General features: G+C 41.7%; 1 protein-coding gene across 1 annotated transcript in view; it reads right to left on the bottom strand.

The window, feature by feature from the left end:
* Positions 1-385: 385 nt before the first annotated feature.
* LOC308143667 (rho guanine nucleotide exchange factor TIAM1-like) overlaps positions 386-15,270 on the bottom strand; it is a 33,946-nt gene continuing 19,061 nt past the window's right edge. Inside the window, exons 15-26 of the mRNA XM_080514549.1 lie at positions 9,076-9,261; positions 6,978-7,046; positions 6,538-6,663; positions 5,992-6,100; positions 4,833-5,012; positions 4,618-4,736; positions 4,407-4,515; positions 3,655-3,713; positions 3,154-3,259; positions 2,971-3,058; positions 2,700-2,872; positions 386-1,986 (exon numbers count right to left, since the gene is read on the bottom strand). Of these exons, the coding sequence (XP_080370675.1) occupies positions 1,454-1,986; positions 2,700-2,872; positions 2,971-3,058; positions 3,154-3,259; positions 3,655-3,713; positions 4,407-4,515; positions 4,618-4,736; positions 4,833-5,012; positions 5,992-6,100; positions 6,538-6,663; positions 6,978-7,046; positions 9,076-9,261 (1,857 nt within the window). The 3' untranslated portion in view covers positions 386-1,453. The remainder of the gene's footprint in view (positions 1,987-2,699; positions 2,873-2,970; positions 3,059-3,153; positions 3,260-3,654; positions 3,714-4,406; positions 4,516-4,617; positions 4,737-4,832; positions 5,013-5,991; positions 6,101-6,537; positions 6,664-6,977; positions 7,047-9,075; positions 9,262-15,270) is intronic.

Here is a 15,270-nt window from a genome sequence, read left to right on the forward strand (position 1 = left end):
TTTAACTCCTTCACCTTCATTCAAACATTTACTCAACAGCGGTGCACAGACTCTCAAAGTGACTTAATGCTTTTCAAGGATTTCTCCACTCTGTCAGTTTCTTTGTGGCACGCTGAAGAGCTGCGCTGCACTGTCGTCGTCAGGCAAGTCCGAGCACATTTCCTTTGTGTTTTGTTTTGTTTTGGTTTTTTTTCTCACATCACAGTTGTTTTGCATGTGGTGGGCTGCAGGGAGCGAAAAATCAAACTGCAGGTCGAAGCCAAAGCAACCACTGAAACACTTCAGGCAAGGGTTTGACTTTTAAGTAGGAAACAACTGTATTTATTATGATATCAATACATTTTCTATATACACACAGTAATAAAAATGCAGTCTTAGTAGCACAATGAGTTGTGTACAAGTATGACTTCTTCCACTCATACTACAAGTCTTTCCCCCTTGATTGCTTGAGCGAATTTGGACTTTCTCAGTGGGAAAAAAAAGGTGTTTTTTAGCAGTTCAATGCAACAAATGATTACACAAATGAATAAATAAAAATAACCATTACCAGTGGACAATGTTTCTGAATGTAATGACCTGCAGCTGATGTGTCAATTATCTACAATATAGTGTATATATGTGTGTGTCTCTGTGTGTGGAGAGTTACTGAATGAGTGGCAACACTGGAAAAAGTAAATCTAGAATGTTTTCACAGTAAACAAAAGACACATGAAACAGCAAATATAAATTCAAGTAAAACAGGATTACGTTAAATTAAAACAAATTAAAAAAAAAATCCCCATGCATCTGTCGCTCAGGGAAGCTATTACATAAATGTGTAATAAGAGAATAAACAAAATATCTTTCGGACTAAAAAAATTCATGTTTTTAGTCGTGAAAACAAGAGATACAAATCATATGTTATACACACTAAGCAAATATGTTCCCAAAACATGTCACTGTATATCCATGTGAAGATGTACAAGTAAACTATGCAAGACAAGACTGTCCTTTTGCAATTAATTATTCTATTCAAGGACAAATAATATACAGCCCTTAACTATGATAGTATATCTGAGTCACACAGACGAAAAACAAATATTAATGTTCTCACAATACCCAAATTTGGCAACAGCAGGCAGGACTATAGTATGCCGCCCAAATGTGCAAACCATGCCAATCAAAGCAAACTGATTAGACTCCATGATTGTACCATTAGCTCCTCACTCAAAGCTCAACACTCCTCCACACCTTTGTAACAGCATTTGATTTGGGATGAAGCTCCCTCACTCTGGATTCCTGTATTGCTCCGCTAACCTGTACAAAAAGCATTCAGCATAAGTACGTTAAGGAAGGATATATCTTCTACTAGCTGTGCGATATACATCAATGCTCATGCATTGTTGGTGATGACTGGTCGTTATGGAGCCCGTGTAAAGCTGTCGTTGGGCTGACATGACTCTGTCGTCCGCTCTTATGTGGCGCCGTCTGGGCTTGAACCTGATTGCTCCCGTCGCACCCAAACCGCATCTTTCTCCGTCTCATTCTGATCTCCCTGGTTGGCGCCCGTGTTGGATAGCTTCCTTTCGTCAGGGGTCTCGCTGACTGACGGCGACTTGAGGCTGTCGCTCTCCTCCGTCTCCGCCCCTTCCAGAGACAGCGCCATGATGGGGGACTCCAGGCCGGCCTCGGAGGAAGACGCTCTGGGCGTCCGGCAGAACTCCTCGTCTTCGTCGCTGAGGATGTCCGTCTCTTTCACCTCTTCGGGGTCTTCGTACTCCTCCAGGTCGAACTGTTCCTCCACCCAGCGGTCTGTGTCACCCGACAGCTCAGACTGCCCCCGCCGCTCGTCCGGCTCGGCCTCCATCTGCGGCCGCTTCGAGTCGGGCTCTTGTGGAGACGGCAGGTCTTGCTGGTCCGGCTCCCCGTCGAACACGATGTCCGTGTCGATGGTGAAGCGGTTACGTACCAGCTTCCTCCTGCCGAGGGTCCTGGTTGGGGCGGACGCTGCAGAAAACACAAATCCAGAGAAATCTTTTTCATTTCATTTCATTTTCGTTTTTTTAAAACAGACAAGAGAAGCAAATACAAACATGACAAGTACTCAGATACAAACAAGGTAAAGGAAGAAAAAAATAAACAAAAAGATCGTAAAATATAACACAATGTATTGTTTGGACTGGAAAATAGCACCTTCAAGACCCTGCAGATTTGCAGGGATGCAACTTTATGTCAAAGCACCCTTTGCCTGTCAGGTCATTTGGGAGACAATTTAGGAGTGGTGCCCACAACTTATCAAACCGTTTCTCTTTTCCTTGCCGCTCCACTGACAGAACCTTGAAAATGTTCCTGTACCACTGATTAATAGACGGTGGTCGAGATTGGAAAAGTCATCCTGCAAAACTAGAAATTAAAAAAAAAAGAATCTGATAGTTTTTTGAGAAAAGCCCCATAGCTGACAATAATAATCTTCGGGGGCAGTGTTGCTCATGTGCGACCAAAAGGAGTAGGACTTTGCTTCTTGAGCTTTTTTTGTTTTTTAAAAAGCAGCTTAAAAAAAGAGAAAAGGTGAGTGCTGCATAAATTGATGCAGTTATCCCAGTATGAATCTGTAAAACCATCAATAATAGACTGAATCAATCCAACCATGTGCGTTGTTTACGAAGGGAGCGGGACACTCACGTGTCGTAGGGTGAACACAGTCACAACCTGGCATTTACCTGCTCTATTTATGACAGGCCGGGCTCCCTTTAGGGCGCAGAGTCGTTTCCCTCCAAAGGGCACGTACTGCTGGTTGAGGGGTAAACTCTCTGTTTTCAGAAGCTGCCGGCGGTGCTTCTCCCTCAAGATGGAATGGACCGTCTTCAGAAAATCCTTTCTGCTCTCGGGGGAGCTGAGAGGACATCGAGGCGGCACGTTATCATCCTGTCGCCGTGTGAGATCGCTGACGAGACTCGGGCTTCAATCTGAAGGGGACTTCAACCTCCTTACCTACAGCACAGGTGAAACGTCCTCTCGGGCCTCCCCTCCGACTCTGACTTGGTGTGGACGATCTCACACACCGACGAACCCTCGCCATCTGAGGACGGAATCGGCACTCGCGTTTGATTGAGAGCAATGGGAGAAATTAACTGATGACTTCAGGATGCAGGAACACAAAAGAGCAGCATTTACCAGCATTGGCCATGGATCTGATTTGAAGGGCGTCGGTTGGGATCATGTGGCGGAATCGGAAAGGATCTTTTTCTTCTGAGGAAACCGTGACCCGATGGGAGCCGCCCTTTAAATCAATCCAGACAATTATATTATTTTCTCATATTCATAAATATATATTGTCGCAGGCAGTACTTTCTATGTACGGATGTAAATACGTTAAAGCCAAGTGGCAAAACACATTGGATGAAATATTGCACTGCAAAAATAAATTAAAATATTTCTATATTGCAGTATTAACTTCAATTTGCCATTTTTAGGTTAGGTATAAGAAAGCACAAGATATGCATGTTTCCAAATTATGATCCATTTCTCAATGAAAGGGTTAAATACTGTTTTCACAGGTAATTTACAGAAAATATTGTGAAGATGGTGTATTTCCAAATTTAGTTTGTAGTCTTATGACGCAACAAGTTTAATGTTTTTATTACCATTTTGAACTGTTGAGGGTTTCCTTCTTACCATTTTCTTTTTCTGCTTGGATCCCTCCTTGCATACAAAGACCACTGCTGTTTTGAACACTAAGAAAGAAAGAAAAAAGAATTATAAGAACTGTAAATGGGAGTGGTAGTTTTCAGATTTGACTTGATTGTAAAAGGCTGACGCTAACTGCAGTATCTTAGAAGGATCTCCTCGATATACTGAAATAGTTGGAACAAAAGTGCCATTCCGAGACAAAGCAAGCAAGTAATTCTATCAATTTTCATTGGAAAATTAAACTGGATTAATGACATCAAGACAAAACAGTTGAACAAAAATGATAAATAAATTAAGATAGAAACATGTGAATGTGCAAAATGAGATTATTGTGCAACAGTGCTGGTTTATTGCATCCTTTGTTCCTTTTTTTTTACTTCTGTTTTTCCAACGTTTGAACACAAAAAGCCGTTGTTGTCAGAAATGCTGCACTCCGCTCACATACGTCGGCCGGGGTCAAAGTGCTGGATTGTTTGCTGCTCAGCTGGTGTTGATTGTTTACGTTCAGAGTTCAGTACTCGGCTGCACATTTATCACTCGAGAACAACATTTAAATCCATATTGTGCTGAAAGGATTACATTTTATGAAATTTGGGCATGCTGTGAACGCCATGTGTGTCATCGTGGTTAATTAATTCAGCAATATAATTATTGCCAGTAAAATGAGTCTGATTCACAGAATACAAGAAATGCCAAAGATTTTCTTTGATGTTACTAATTCAATATACTAAACGGACCGAATGTTGCCATCTGGGGCTCTTTCTTCCATTTTCCTAGAGAGGCAGGCGGGTTGATCCAGGTCACGGTGTTGTGGAGGAGCAGGTCTCCCATCGACAGATCGGCAACCTGGTCATTTTCCACAGAAATAAACAGAATAATAATCCTTTAAGTCACTCCACGTGTGATTTTTCAGCTGGCAGACCAGATTCGACGCTCCCTCCACCACACCTCTTTCTTCTCGCTGCTTTGCTCGGTGATCAGCTGATCGAACACGGCGCCGAACTCCTCGTGGATCTTCTGCATCTCGTTTATGTGGCTGGCAACTTTGTTCATGGCTTTCATGGCAACTGACGGAAAGAAAAAAAAAGAAAAAATCAAAGCTGTGTTAATTTTAATGTGTGCTCACATTCCCCCCCTGAGTGGGGAAGACTTCATTGTCTTACCATCCAGATGGTAGTGTTCCTCGCTGTCTGGGTCCGTGAGCGAGTAGAGCTCCTTCAGGAGGAGGGGATACTTCAGCACCCTCTGGATGGGTTTGATCAGGTACGACTCCAGGGTGGACGAGTGCTGCTGCTTGGGGTTCCTCTCGTCCAAAAAAGCCTTGAAGTTGGGATCAGATTTGGCTGAAAGGGCCAGAAGAAAAAACGGTTAATCCAAACATACCACTGAATTCTAAAAATCCACTGTTGTTCTCGTGTGTATTCCTTCAATAGCTTGACTTTTCAAGAAAAAAAACAACATTCCAATCTGTTTATTGCTTTAAAAAAAACTGCTTTATTCTAATAGTGCATCACCAAACCTTATGGTTGTTGACTCACTCAATGTAAACGCCACAAACAATGATATCCTCTCATGTTTTAAAGGCAGTGGGCGTACAAGCTCGAGAACAGCTTGTTCAGCACAGTGCATTATCTGTAAATCATGCAATGTTGCCGGTCTTGAGCCCTGTGAGGCTCCAGCTTGAAAATATGCAGGGTCAGATGGACAACACTGCGACTGATAACTCCACGGCGCGAGATTCATGCAGTCTCGCGGTGTACGGCAGATGGTTGGCGGATATAATACGTCCTCTCCCTTGAGCCAAAGGAAGGAAGTGGGATTTTCCTGGCAACTAATTTCTAGGTCAACTTCCATTACAATTTTTTGTTTTAATCATCTTCAATAAACTATATAAAACTTTGAATGGTAATGAAATCATGGCTTTTTGTTCTGAGGTTCTCATTTGTGTGGCTTCAGTCTTGGCACTTTCATGAAGCCTTTCAAGTTAAGTGGAAGTGGATCTTGCAAGTTGATGGGCCATGTCGTCTTCTCAGACCTGGTGGGATGATTTACAGCGTCTTTGGGTAAAGCATATCACATTTGCCTGAGTGTGAACAGAATTACCATTCTGTTAAGCTGAACGTGGGTGTGCATGGTTCAAGTGGAATGATTATATGTCATTTTTTTCCCACACAGCCTACATGCTGCCTTGTTTTCCTTGGATCTCCCACCAGCTACTTGTTTACTGCCGTAGCGCCACGTAGTGCATGGGTTATGCAACCTGGCACATTATTAGAAATAATTGGTTTCGCCGACAACTCAGACGCACTCGGCCCCACTCACCCTTTACGAGGACCTTCGGGACTTTGGTGTGGCTGGCGCAGAAGGCGCTGTAGATTTTAAAACGGTCTGCATAGTACAGGAAGGAGCCTCCCAGGGAGAAAAGGATTTTCTGCCAAGAGGAGATACGTAACCAGCCGTTAGAGAGAGTTCATTAGTTTAGATCAGGGGTGTTAAACATGAGGCCCATGGGCCAAAACCGGCCCACAAGAGGCTCCAGTTCGGCATGCTGCGATACATGCAAGCAAACTGCAAGAATTTCACAATGATATTTTAACATATTTCTTTTCTTTCTTAAGGACATTTCACTGTATTTTCAAACAAAATGTTTGGTTTTGTGAAAATAGAGACATTTTCATCACGTATACTCTGCGTCACAGCAAAGAAAAAGTTTGAATTTAAAGGCTATTATGGCACTTTTTTGCCAGTTCGCTCTCGATGAAATTGGGCTGTTTGTGGCCCCTGAACCGAAATATGTTTGGCACCCCTGCTCTAGACGACTGTTGACAGATGTTTTTTTTTTTTTTTAAAACACAGGAGAAATTGTACCTTAAACTGATCCACACTCTCCAGCTTCTCCAGATCCGGGACCAGTCGGGTCCCGTCTTCCAGCGTCTTGAGAAACTCCACTTGGAACTCCACCATTTCTGGCAGGTTTCCAAACAGCACATCCAGCTGAAGTATTTGACAATTAAAAAAAAAAAAAAAGTCAAAACCCTTTTCCTCACTGTTATGCTTTTTACCATACTTCAGTTTTGGCCATTCAAGCTCACACACTGTAATACAACCTAATGAATTTCATTATTCCAAGTGGATATGAACCATCTCTTTACTTTCAAAGCCTCCTCTCCTCTCTTGTCATCATCCTCCCCTCTCGTACACATACAGCCACACTTCACACCATTGCATAACCCACTTTTCTTAAAACATTGCTGGCATTTAGAAGCTGAATCCTCTGGAGGCTGATGTGGGGCAGAAATCTGACATACCTCATCCTGAGTGAGGAAGGTTTCTTTCTGCAGCGGGGTTAAATATCTCCCGATGAGGCAGTTGAGATCCTGTATGATGAGAGCGAGATGCGTGTTATTGTGTGGACGTGACAGATGCACTGTTTCTTTTTTTTTTTTTTTTTGACAAAAAGTGGGCACATTTGTTGCAGCCAAACAGGTGGAGGGACAATCTGATGGCGCAGGAACAATAATTCGCCTCTTTCTGCATGCATTTCTAAGCAGGGAGCCACATGGAGACCCAATTAATTAAATGACAGGAGGAACAGTTACGTAAGATGAACCAGGGAAAATCAAAGACATTTACCCAGTCATGCTATAAAGAGGCTCAAACTGCACAAACAACCAGTGATGTTTCAATAGGTTTTGTCTGAAACATACATAACACATATTGGAAATAGAATGCATGGCAAACATCACCCATAATCTCAAATTATCAATAAGAAGTAATGGAACTATTCAGGGTGAGTTTGATCAATCTTTTATAGAAAGTAAAATAATAAGCACAAAGCTTTACAATCTCGCATTTTAGTAAAATAAAAATAAATAAATAAATAAACTTCAGTGTCTGAAATTAGTGTAGAAAGTACAAAACTTCACCTCCTTTCTAAAATTAAGGATTTAATGTATTTTGTATGTCTTCTTTTCTATATCATATAGAAATGAACCATTACACGTATGTGATTATTACATATCTTCAGTCATATGTTCTAGATTTTAAATTGTACACTACATACATATTATTATTCATAGCACATGCATATATAACATTTAAATTCATAAGCAGCAAGTATGAAACAAAGACAACACAGATGTGTTATTAATGTAGTTACTCGAGCTCATTGATCTCGCAGTGATTTACCCCATTGGTTTACTAGAGTTGTTTGATTTATTGACTCCTGTTATTTCACAGATTATCTCTTTTAATTGATTCTCTTGGCATTTAGTTGTTTTCCTGATTCACTGTTTGGTTTCCATTATTTCTAATAAACTTGGGACACTGTGGGGCAGCTGCTAGTGATTTACTCTGTACGTGATTTGAATCGTCCTGAAATTGATCAAATGCAAACCCAGTAAAATAAAAGAAGATATTTAATGTTACACATATGCATTGGCTTTCTAAAGTCTCTGTCATCAACCAATCCCAGTGACTCCTTATCGGTGACCATAGAAAACTCCATAATCTTTCATTTTGAAAACACAAATCATCCAACTTTGAACCCATAATTGCACCCTCCTTTATGGTGAAATTGCTGCATAGACTGCAGGGCGGAGTAAATCCATTCCTCATTCTGCTCATCCAATCACACACTGGACATATTGGAGCGCTGCCGGCAATGTGCGGCTATCATGACCAAGTTAAATGATTTATTACTTATTTCAAAATTAATTTCCAGCCATTTGCTTTATTGCATTCACAATTGAGTTGCAAGTCCTGCCGCCACACACACTGAAGCAAATAAATAAATAAATAAATCCAAAATAAATGCACCCAGGTCTATTTGGGTAATTAAGAACAAATAGTCCTGCAAAAAGGGCCATCTCTTTAAAGGGCACAGTGCACCATCAATCGTGCTCAATGTGATTTCTATAATGAGTATCTTCTTTGGCCCCAGTAATGAGGTAGATAGCCTTGGCAATATCGCATTATATTCCATCAGTAACCCAGTTATTCCACTGAGCCATATTTATACCGGGCAGAAAAAGATTAGGCAATATCCAGACAAGGGCACAGCTGTGTCCCCGCTCACATCACCCGGGACAGAGATACAAATGTGGATCGCTCATGTGTAACAGGTAAAACACACACACACACACACACACACACACACACACACACACACACACACACACACACACACACACACACACACACACACACACACACACACACACACACACACACACACACACACACACACACACACACACACACAGACAGACAGACAGACAGACAGACAGACAGACAGACAGACAGACAGACAGACAGACAGACAGACAGACAGACAGACAGACAGACAGACAGACAGACAGACAGACAGACAATCTGCCTCATATAAGTAAAACCAGCAATACTGACTTTGACATAGGTGCGTTCGGTCTCCACCAGTTCACAGATGACTTTGCGCAGCTTGTCGGCATCAGAAAGCTGCCGGAGAGTCGCGGGTGGCGGAAACGGGGAGTCCGGGCTGGGCGAAGAGGACACGCACTCCGAGGGGTTCATGTCATGGAGGCTGCGGCAGAAAGCGGCGACCTGCTCCGTACTCTGAACAGAAGTGACAGGAGACAGATAAGTGTCTGGCTTCTATGGGGTTACGCAACTCCCTCCCGAAGTTAGAATCTCAATCAATGAGCACCTCAAATATCAACATGCTGCTTTCCCACCTACTGGTGTGCACGGATTCATGACTGCAGAGTTTGGAAAGAGAGGCAACTCTTAAAAATACATTTGAAAAAAATCATTTGCACTAATTTTTGGTCTATTTTCAGTCTGTCATAACAATGGCTTTTCTGCCTCTCTCTCTTTCACTCACATCTCTCTTTCCCCTGGTGTTTTCCTCCTACTGAGCAGCGGTGTAATGATTCATCTCTTTAACAGAATCAAAACATACACACATAACGGTGCGTGTCCACATACAGGCCGTTGCTGTGTTGCTGTGGCGACCAACCCTGATGTGGATTAGACTATCAATTTGGACCGAAATAGACCCCACTCTGTACCTACCCACATGACACAACTAATACATACTTCATTTGTAGCAGCCTCTCCAGCAAGAAACATTTCAGCACTTTTCTTTACACCAACCCAAAAAAGCAACAGAAACCACTCATCAGAAACTCTTTTTAGTTATTTAATGAAACATTTAATATGCAAATACAAACATGATTTACGAATCCTTAATTAAGGTTTGTTTGAACGTGATCATGTATTTTTTGGGGGGGAGTGGATGGACAGATGGAACGCAAACATGAAATACACTATTAAATGGCGCTAAGGCAGTATGTCCCAACCTTTACCATTTTCAAGTTTCCTAACATATTTCAATGAAGTCGAACACAACCTTTAAAAGGATGAGGTTTTAAAATTCAATGTTTATTTTACACTTTAGAAATCAGTTTTCCAGTTCGGTTGTGGATTGTAACACAACACTGAGACCCAGAACTGCCCAGTAGATGGTGTCCGATACCTGGAATGATGCTGTTATGTCACAAGTCAAGTTACAGTAGCTACCTAAAAGTGAGAAAAATAACAATCGAGCCATAATGAGGCATTGTGATTGTCTTATTACTGCTATAATAGTGTCACCTGAAAGGGCTCAGAGAACACAATTCCTTAAGTTGCACAAACATAAATAGGCTACTAATATATGCAAATGTATTTAACCAAAAGATACATTATTGCAATTATAAAAGCATTTAAATATAGAAGCGCAGAGTTAAAATATCTATAGATAAAACCTCTGCATATTAATCATAAATTCCTAAATCACAGTTCTGATACCACTGATGGTGTATTCTGAGGTTGTTTAGTTTGTGGAGAGACTTCATTTCGAAGTACTTTACAGTTTAAAAAGAAAAAGAAGCACAAAAAGTGAGAGAGAGCTTGATGAAGATCAGGCTGAGACTCTTAAGTTGTCTTTGTTTTGCAATATATGGAATTTAGAGTCTAGACGGTAGTTTTTTTTCTTCCAGTCACTCCTACAGTATTTAAGCTCTCCTGGGAAATAAAGCCTCCACACAACTGCAGAGGGAATGTTACAATTCTTGAATTAAAAAAAATCTTCATTACTCTCGAGGATCACAACATATTTATGTGTCTTTAAATTACTGCACAGGCATATAATGCATGGAGTACCTTTAACCATTTTCTTGTGGATGTACGTCTTGTGATCTGGGATGTGATGAGGAAACATGGTCGCAGAGTGCAGCGAGAACAGCACGTTATCTAATGACAGCCACAGCCTTTCTCCCGCTGCTTCGCAAATCACTGTAGTTATCAGCATTGTTATCTAATCAACCAGACATTCATATGTGAGGCACAGCACCCATTTGTCTCTTGACAATGTTCCCGAAATCATCAGGCGGCTTCCAGATCAACAGAGGAACTCGGCGGTGAAATGAAGACCGAACACATTGCACATGCATTTTCCACTAATACGCAGGTGAATCTGTTGGGGGAAGAGCAATAAAGAGAATTCCGACAACTATTGTGTTTCTCCTTGTTGATTCAAAATGTCAACAGGGTTCACATCACATGCAAACAAGTAAAGACATTTGATATTAACTGCCTCATGAAGGTCTGTTTACCCATGAAAGCTCTTTAGAAGTGAATCCGCTGCAAGTAAACGCGAGAGGAGGCTCTCTGCTTTACATCTGCGTAAAGAGTTCAATTGAGAGCAGCTTCATTAGCATCAACCAAAGGCTTCCCTCAGTAAAATGTGTCTATAATCTGCCCTGCAGCGTGCTAATGTTGTGAGGAGATGCAGTGTTTACATCCCAACCCGACATGACAAAATGCAAATAAACAAGGACTAGTGATCCAGTCGCCGTCTCTCTGTGCAGGCTAATTAACACCATGACAGTGTGGGCACATGGACTGTCATGACATGATGGGGAGAAGAGCAAGAACAGAAGAAAGAGGGAGGGAGCAGGGAATCAAAGCCTTCAAATTAACATTAACGTTATGTAAATCAGACAGGAAGTCATTGACCGAACTGTCTGACACAATCGTTTCTCCACAGTGAATGAAATATAGATGAAAAAGTCCCTTTGAAAAGAAGAGAAGACGACACGTTCAGCCTTAAAAAGAAAAAAAATGGAAATGACACCAGCCCGAGATCACAGCTCGAGGTAACGAGAGAGGAAAAACTCCAATTAAAGTTGCTCAGAGTCCGAGCGAAGTGGGTTCGGACCTGCAGAGATGCAGATCGCTTTGTTTTGGCACTGTGTGGAGCGCTCCGGTGATTACGGGGCAACTCTGCGACACAACGGTGACTCACAGTTTCCTGTTAGTAGCAGCCGAGAAGAGGCGTGAAACAAACACTCAGGGGGAAAGGTAACCCCCCACCCCCCCTATTCTTACAGTAACTATCACAGTGACAGCTATGAAGCAAAGAGAGAAATCTCACCAGGTGAAGCATGTCATAGACGGAGTCTGAGGAGCGCTTGCTGTGCTTGCTCCACTTCAGGACGGACATAGCCAGGTGGGAAGAAAGTCAGCAGCTCTGGGAAGAGTCAGGTCTACACAGCGTCCCTCCAACACATTTCTCCGCTTTGTGTGTGTGTGTGTGTTCTCCGCTTTAAAATAGGAGAAGGTGCTTGTGATGAAGGATGACTGAAGCTGCTCAGCCTCCTCCTCTCCGCCCACCAGCACTTACTGCCTTCCAACTCGCCTTCTCCTGTGCCTTCACAGTCGGCTGTAGCTCTGTCACTGATTTTCTGCTATTTTCTCTCTCCCTTCTCTGCTGGCTGGGGGAACTCGGGCACACAGTGTGAGTGTGAAGATCTGGACACTTCTCGCAGCATTGTAAAAAAAATAATAAATAAATTTAAAAAAAATTCAGCCTTGATAATCCTTCCGAACGGAAAGGGAGCAAAGGAGCAGGAGGGACTGGAGTCTCCTCCTCAAGGTTGCGGTGGAGCAGGATTGGCTCGGATAGCCACACCACAGCAGAATACAAATGCAGGATTTCAGGAAAAAGGGGAGAGAGGGGAAGAGGCAAGGGAGCAGGCTTAAGAGGATGCTGCACACAGAAAACATCCCAGGAATCGTCCCACAGTCAACATTTAGATGTGCCTCAAAAAAAAAAAAAAAGATCTATTCATAAAAAAACAAACAAACCAGTTTTAATGAGCTGTTCCCTCCTGTGATCAGGCAACAAGCTCAGAACTAAAATTAAGTGCTGATATTATCACAGGTTTAAATGTCTGCGGAGAATCCAGGAAGTAAATCCGCTGACTTTCTTTTCTGTCGAATCCCCATTTACACACTTTAATTCTTCTTTTCAAGAATACTTAAACAAAAAGCTCCCATTTACACACTGAGAGCATGACAGAAGCGGCAAATCAGAATAAAGATGGTCCATCAGTCGAACAGAAAACAACAAGTTAGCATCTGATCTATAATTTACTTTTTTTCCAATCATGTTTCAAAGACATCTGGTCAGTAGAAACAGCCTCTGCTCTCAGAGGAGCTGGGAAATTGCTGATCAATTCAAACCCGTTAAGAGAATATTTCAATGAGGGTTTTCATCTGCGCTCCTGCTTGACTCAGCGATGTAGCGAATGGAAGAAAAGCTGAGTGCCTAAAAAATTAAGTTTGATACCACAGAGTTGGAGGTTTCAGGAAAACAAATCCCAGTTAAAAGTTAAAGTTAAATACGATGTGTAACATGACTGCGGACTGAAGCAGTGTTTTGCGTGGAACAAGTAAAGGCGTGCAGAGAGGGAGGAAGGTAAAAAAAAATGAGATTAAGTGTTTTTTGTTTCTGGTGCATTGCCAAAAACATTTGTCAGGGCTTCAAAGTACACAATCAAGTGTTTGACAAGGTTATTAATATAGTGAAAGTATTCAATTGCTCATGAAGTAAAAAGGCTTTTTTCTGCTCTGAGGTTATCAGATTTGCACGTCAAAGAAAAAAAACAACTGATATTCTTCCATCTAGAATGTGGGTGTCAAACACATTTTAGTTCAGGGGCCACGTACTGTACAACTCCTTTTTATCGTGCCAGACCCGTAAAATAGTTCCATAATACCCTTTCAATTTAAACGTTGAAGCTTCGTCTTTGTTGTGGTGCAGAGTATACGTGATGAGAATGTCTATATTTTTGCAAAAGAAAACAAAAAGGACTAGAAATGACTCCAATCTCAAAATAAAGGCAATTTTAACTTAACTGTCTGTTGCAAAATAAAGTGAAATGTCAAGAAGAATGTTTTTACAAACTCACCCTGACAGCACAAGCTTCAAGTGATGAGCTAAATAGCTTTCATGGAAGCGCCGTCGATACCTAAGGTTGTGCTTCAGCGTTGTGTTGTGTCTTCTATTGAATTTGTTTGAGGAACAAAAAATGCTTTCTTCAAAAAATGTTTTTACAATTTGCTGGATGGTTTGGTTTGGACCGGTTTGAACCCTCTTGTGTGGCTTTATGTGTGAAACCACCTATTTAGAGCAAGTTCCCATTTGTTTGTATCTTTAAAACTTCTGCTTTTAGTTATACTGCAAAACAGTATTTGCACAAGTCAAGGAGTCAGACTGGGTCTGCACTTTCTCCTTGGCAGCACAGGAAACCGTTTGGGATGCACTTGCTTTATTTCCTGAACAGCAGCCGATTTTTCACTTTTCGTCCACAGCAGCTGCAGAAATGCAGTGTGGTGCCATAAGAAGTCACGTTGTGCGCGGAGGGGAGGCTCGCCAGGTGGCGTCAACACACAGATTCATCACGGAGCAGCAGGTTAAGGAGAAGAAAACCGAGCTCTGGGATGTTTCACAGGAAACACAGTGAGCAATGTTTTTTCTTTTTTGCAAGCCAAGAAGTGTTCAGTAGAAATAACTCAGATTGAGTGGTCGGCTCCTGCGGTCAGGTAACAAGCTCTGAAAATAGCTCTGTAATTGTGAGAGGGACAAGTGAAAAACACCTGCTGATATTATCACACGTCGAATGACTGAGGGGAATCCGGGGCTTAGGAGGTGAATCATTTAGCTCTTTACTAGAAATCCTCACGTAAAGCCTCCAGCAAGGGCCTATATTTGTACAATAATGACATCACAATGACAATATATAACACAACAATGCTAGGCTGTTAACTCCTCAAGCACACGTATAATAATAATAATTTAATAATTAGTGGTATTAAAGTACGAGAACAACTCGGAATGATGAGCAAAATCCCTCCAAAAATAAGAAAAGGAGACGCGAGATGGAGGAAAGGAAAATTAAATAAAGTGTTTTGGACATTAATCTATACTGTGCAGCCAAAAATGTTTTTGTCTCGCCTTCAAAAGCACAAAATTAGATGAGAAATTCACAAGGTTAAAAATAAAGATAAATGACTCATGACTCATTTACTTAAAAGAGGAGAAAGTAAACTTTCTAAACACTTTCCTGAAGCACGTCTCCCATTCAGCTGGTATTTCTCTTCTTCTATAATGTGGAGATGCAGGAGGAAGTCTCGGTTCACATGAAGGGCTCACTTGTCAAGCAGCGTTGAGACACAGATTAATCTCAAACTGGTTACCATGTTGTTCGGCCGTTAATCAGCCGCTGGTGTAAATCT

This window comes from Blennius ocellaris (genome assembly GCF_963422515.1).
Source record: "Blennius ocellaris genome assembly, chromosome: 2".
In the NCBI taxonomy this organism is placed as follows: domain Eukaryota; kingdom Metazoa; phylum Chordata; class Actinopteri; order Blenniiformes; family Blenniidae; genus Blennius; species Blennius ocellaris.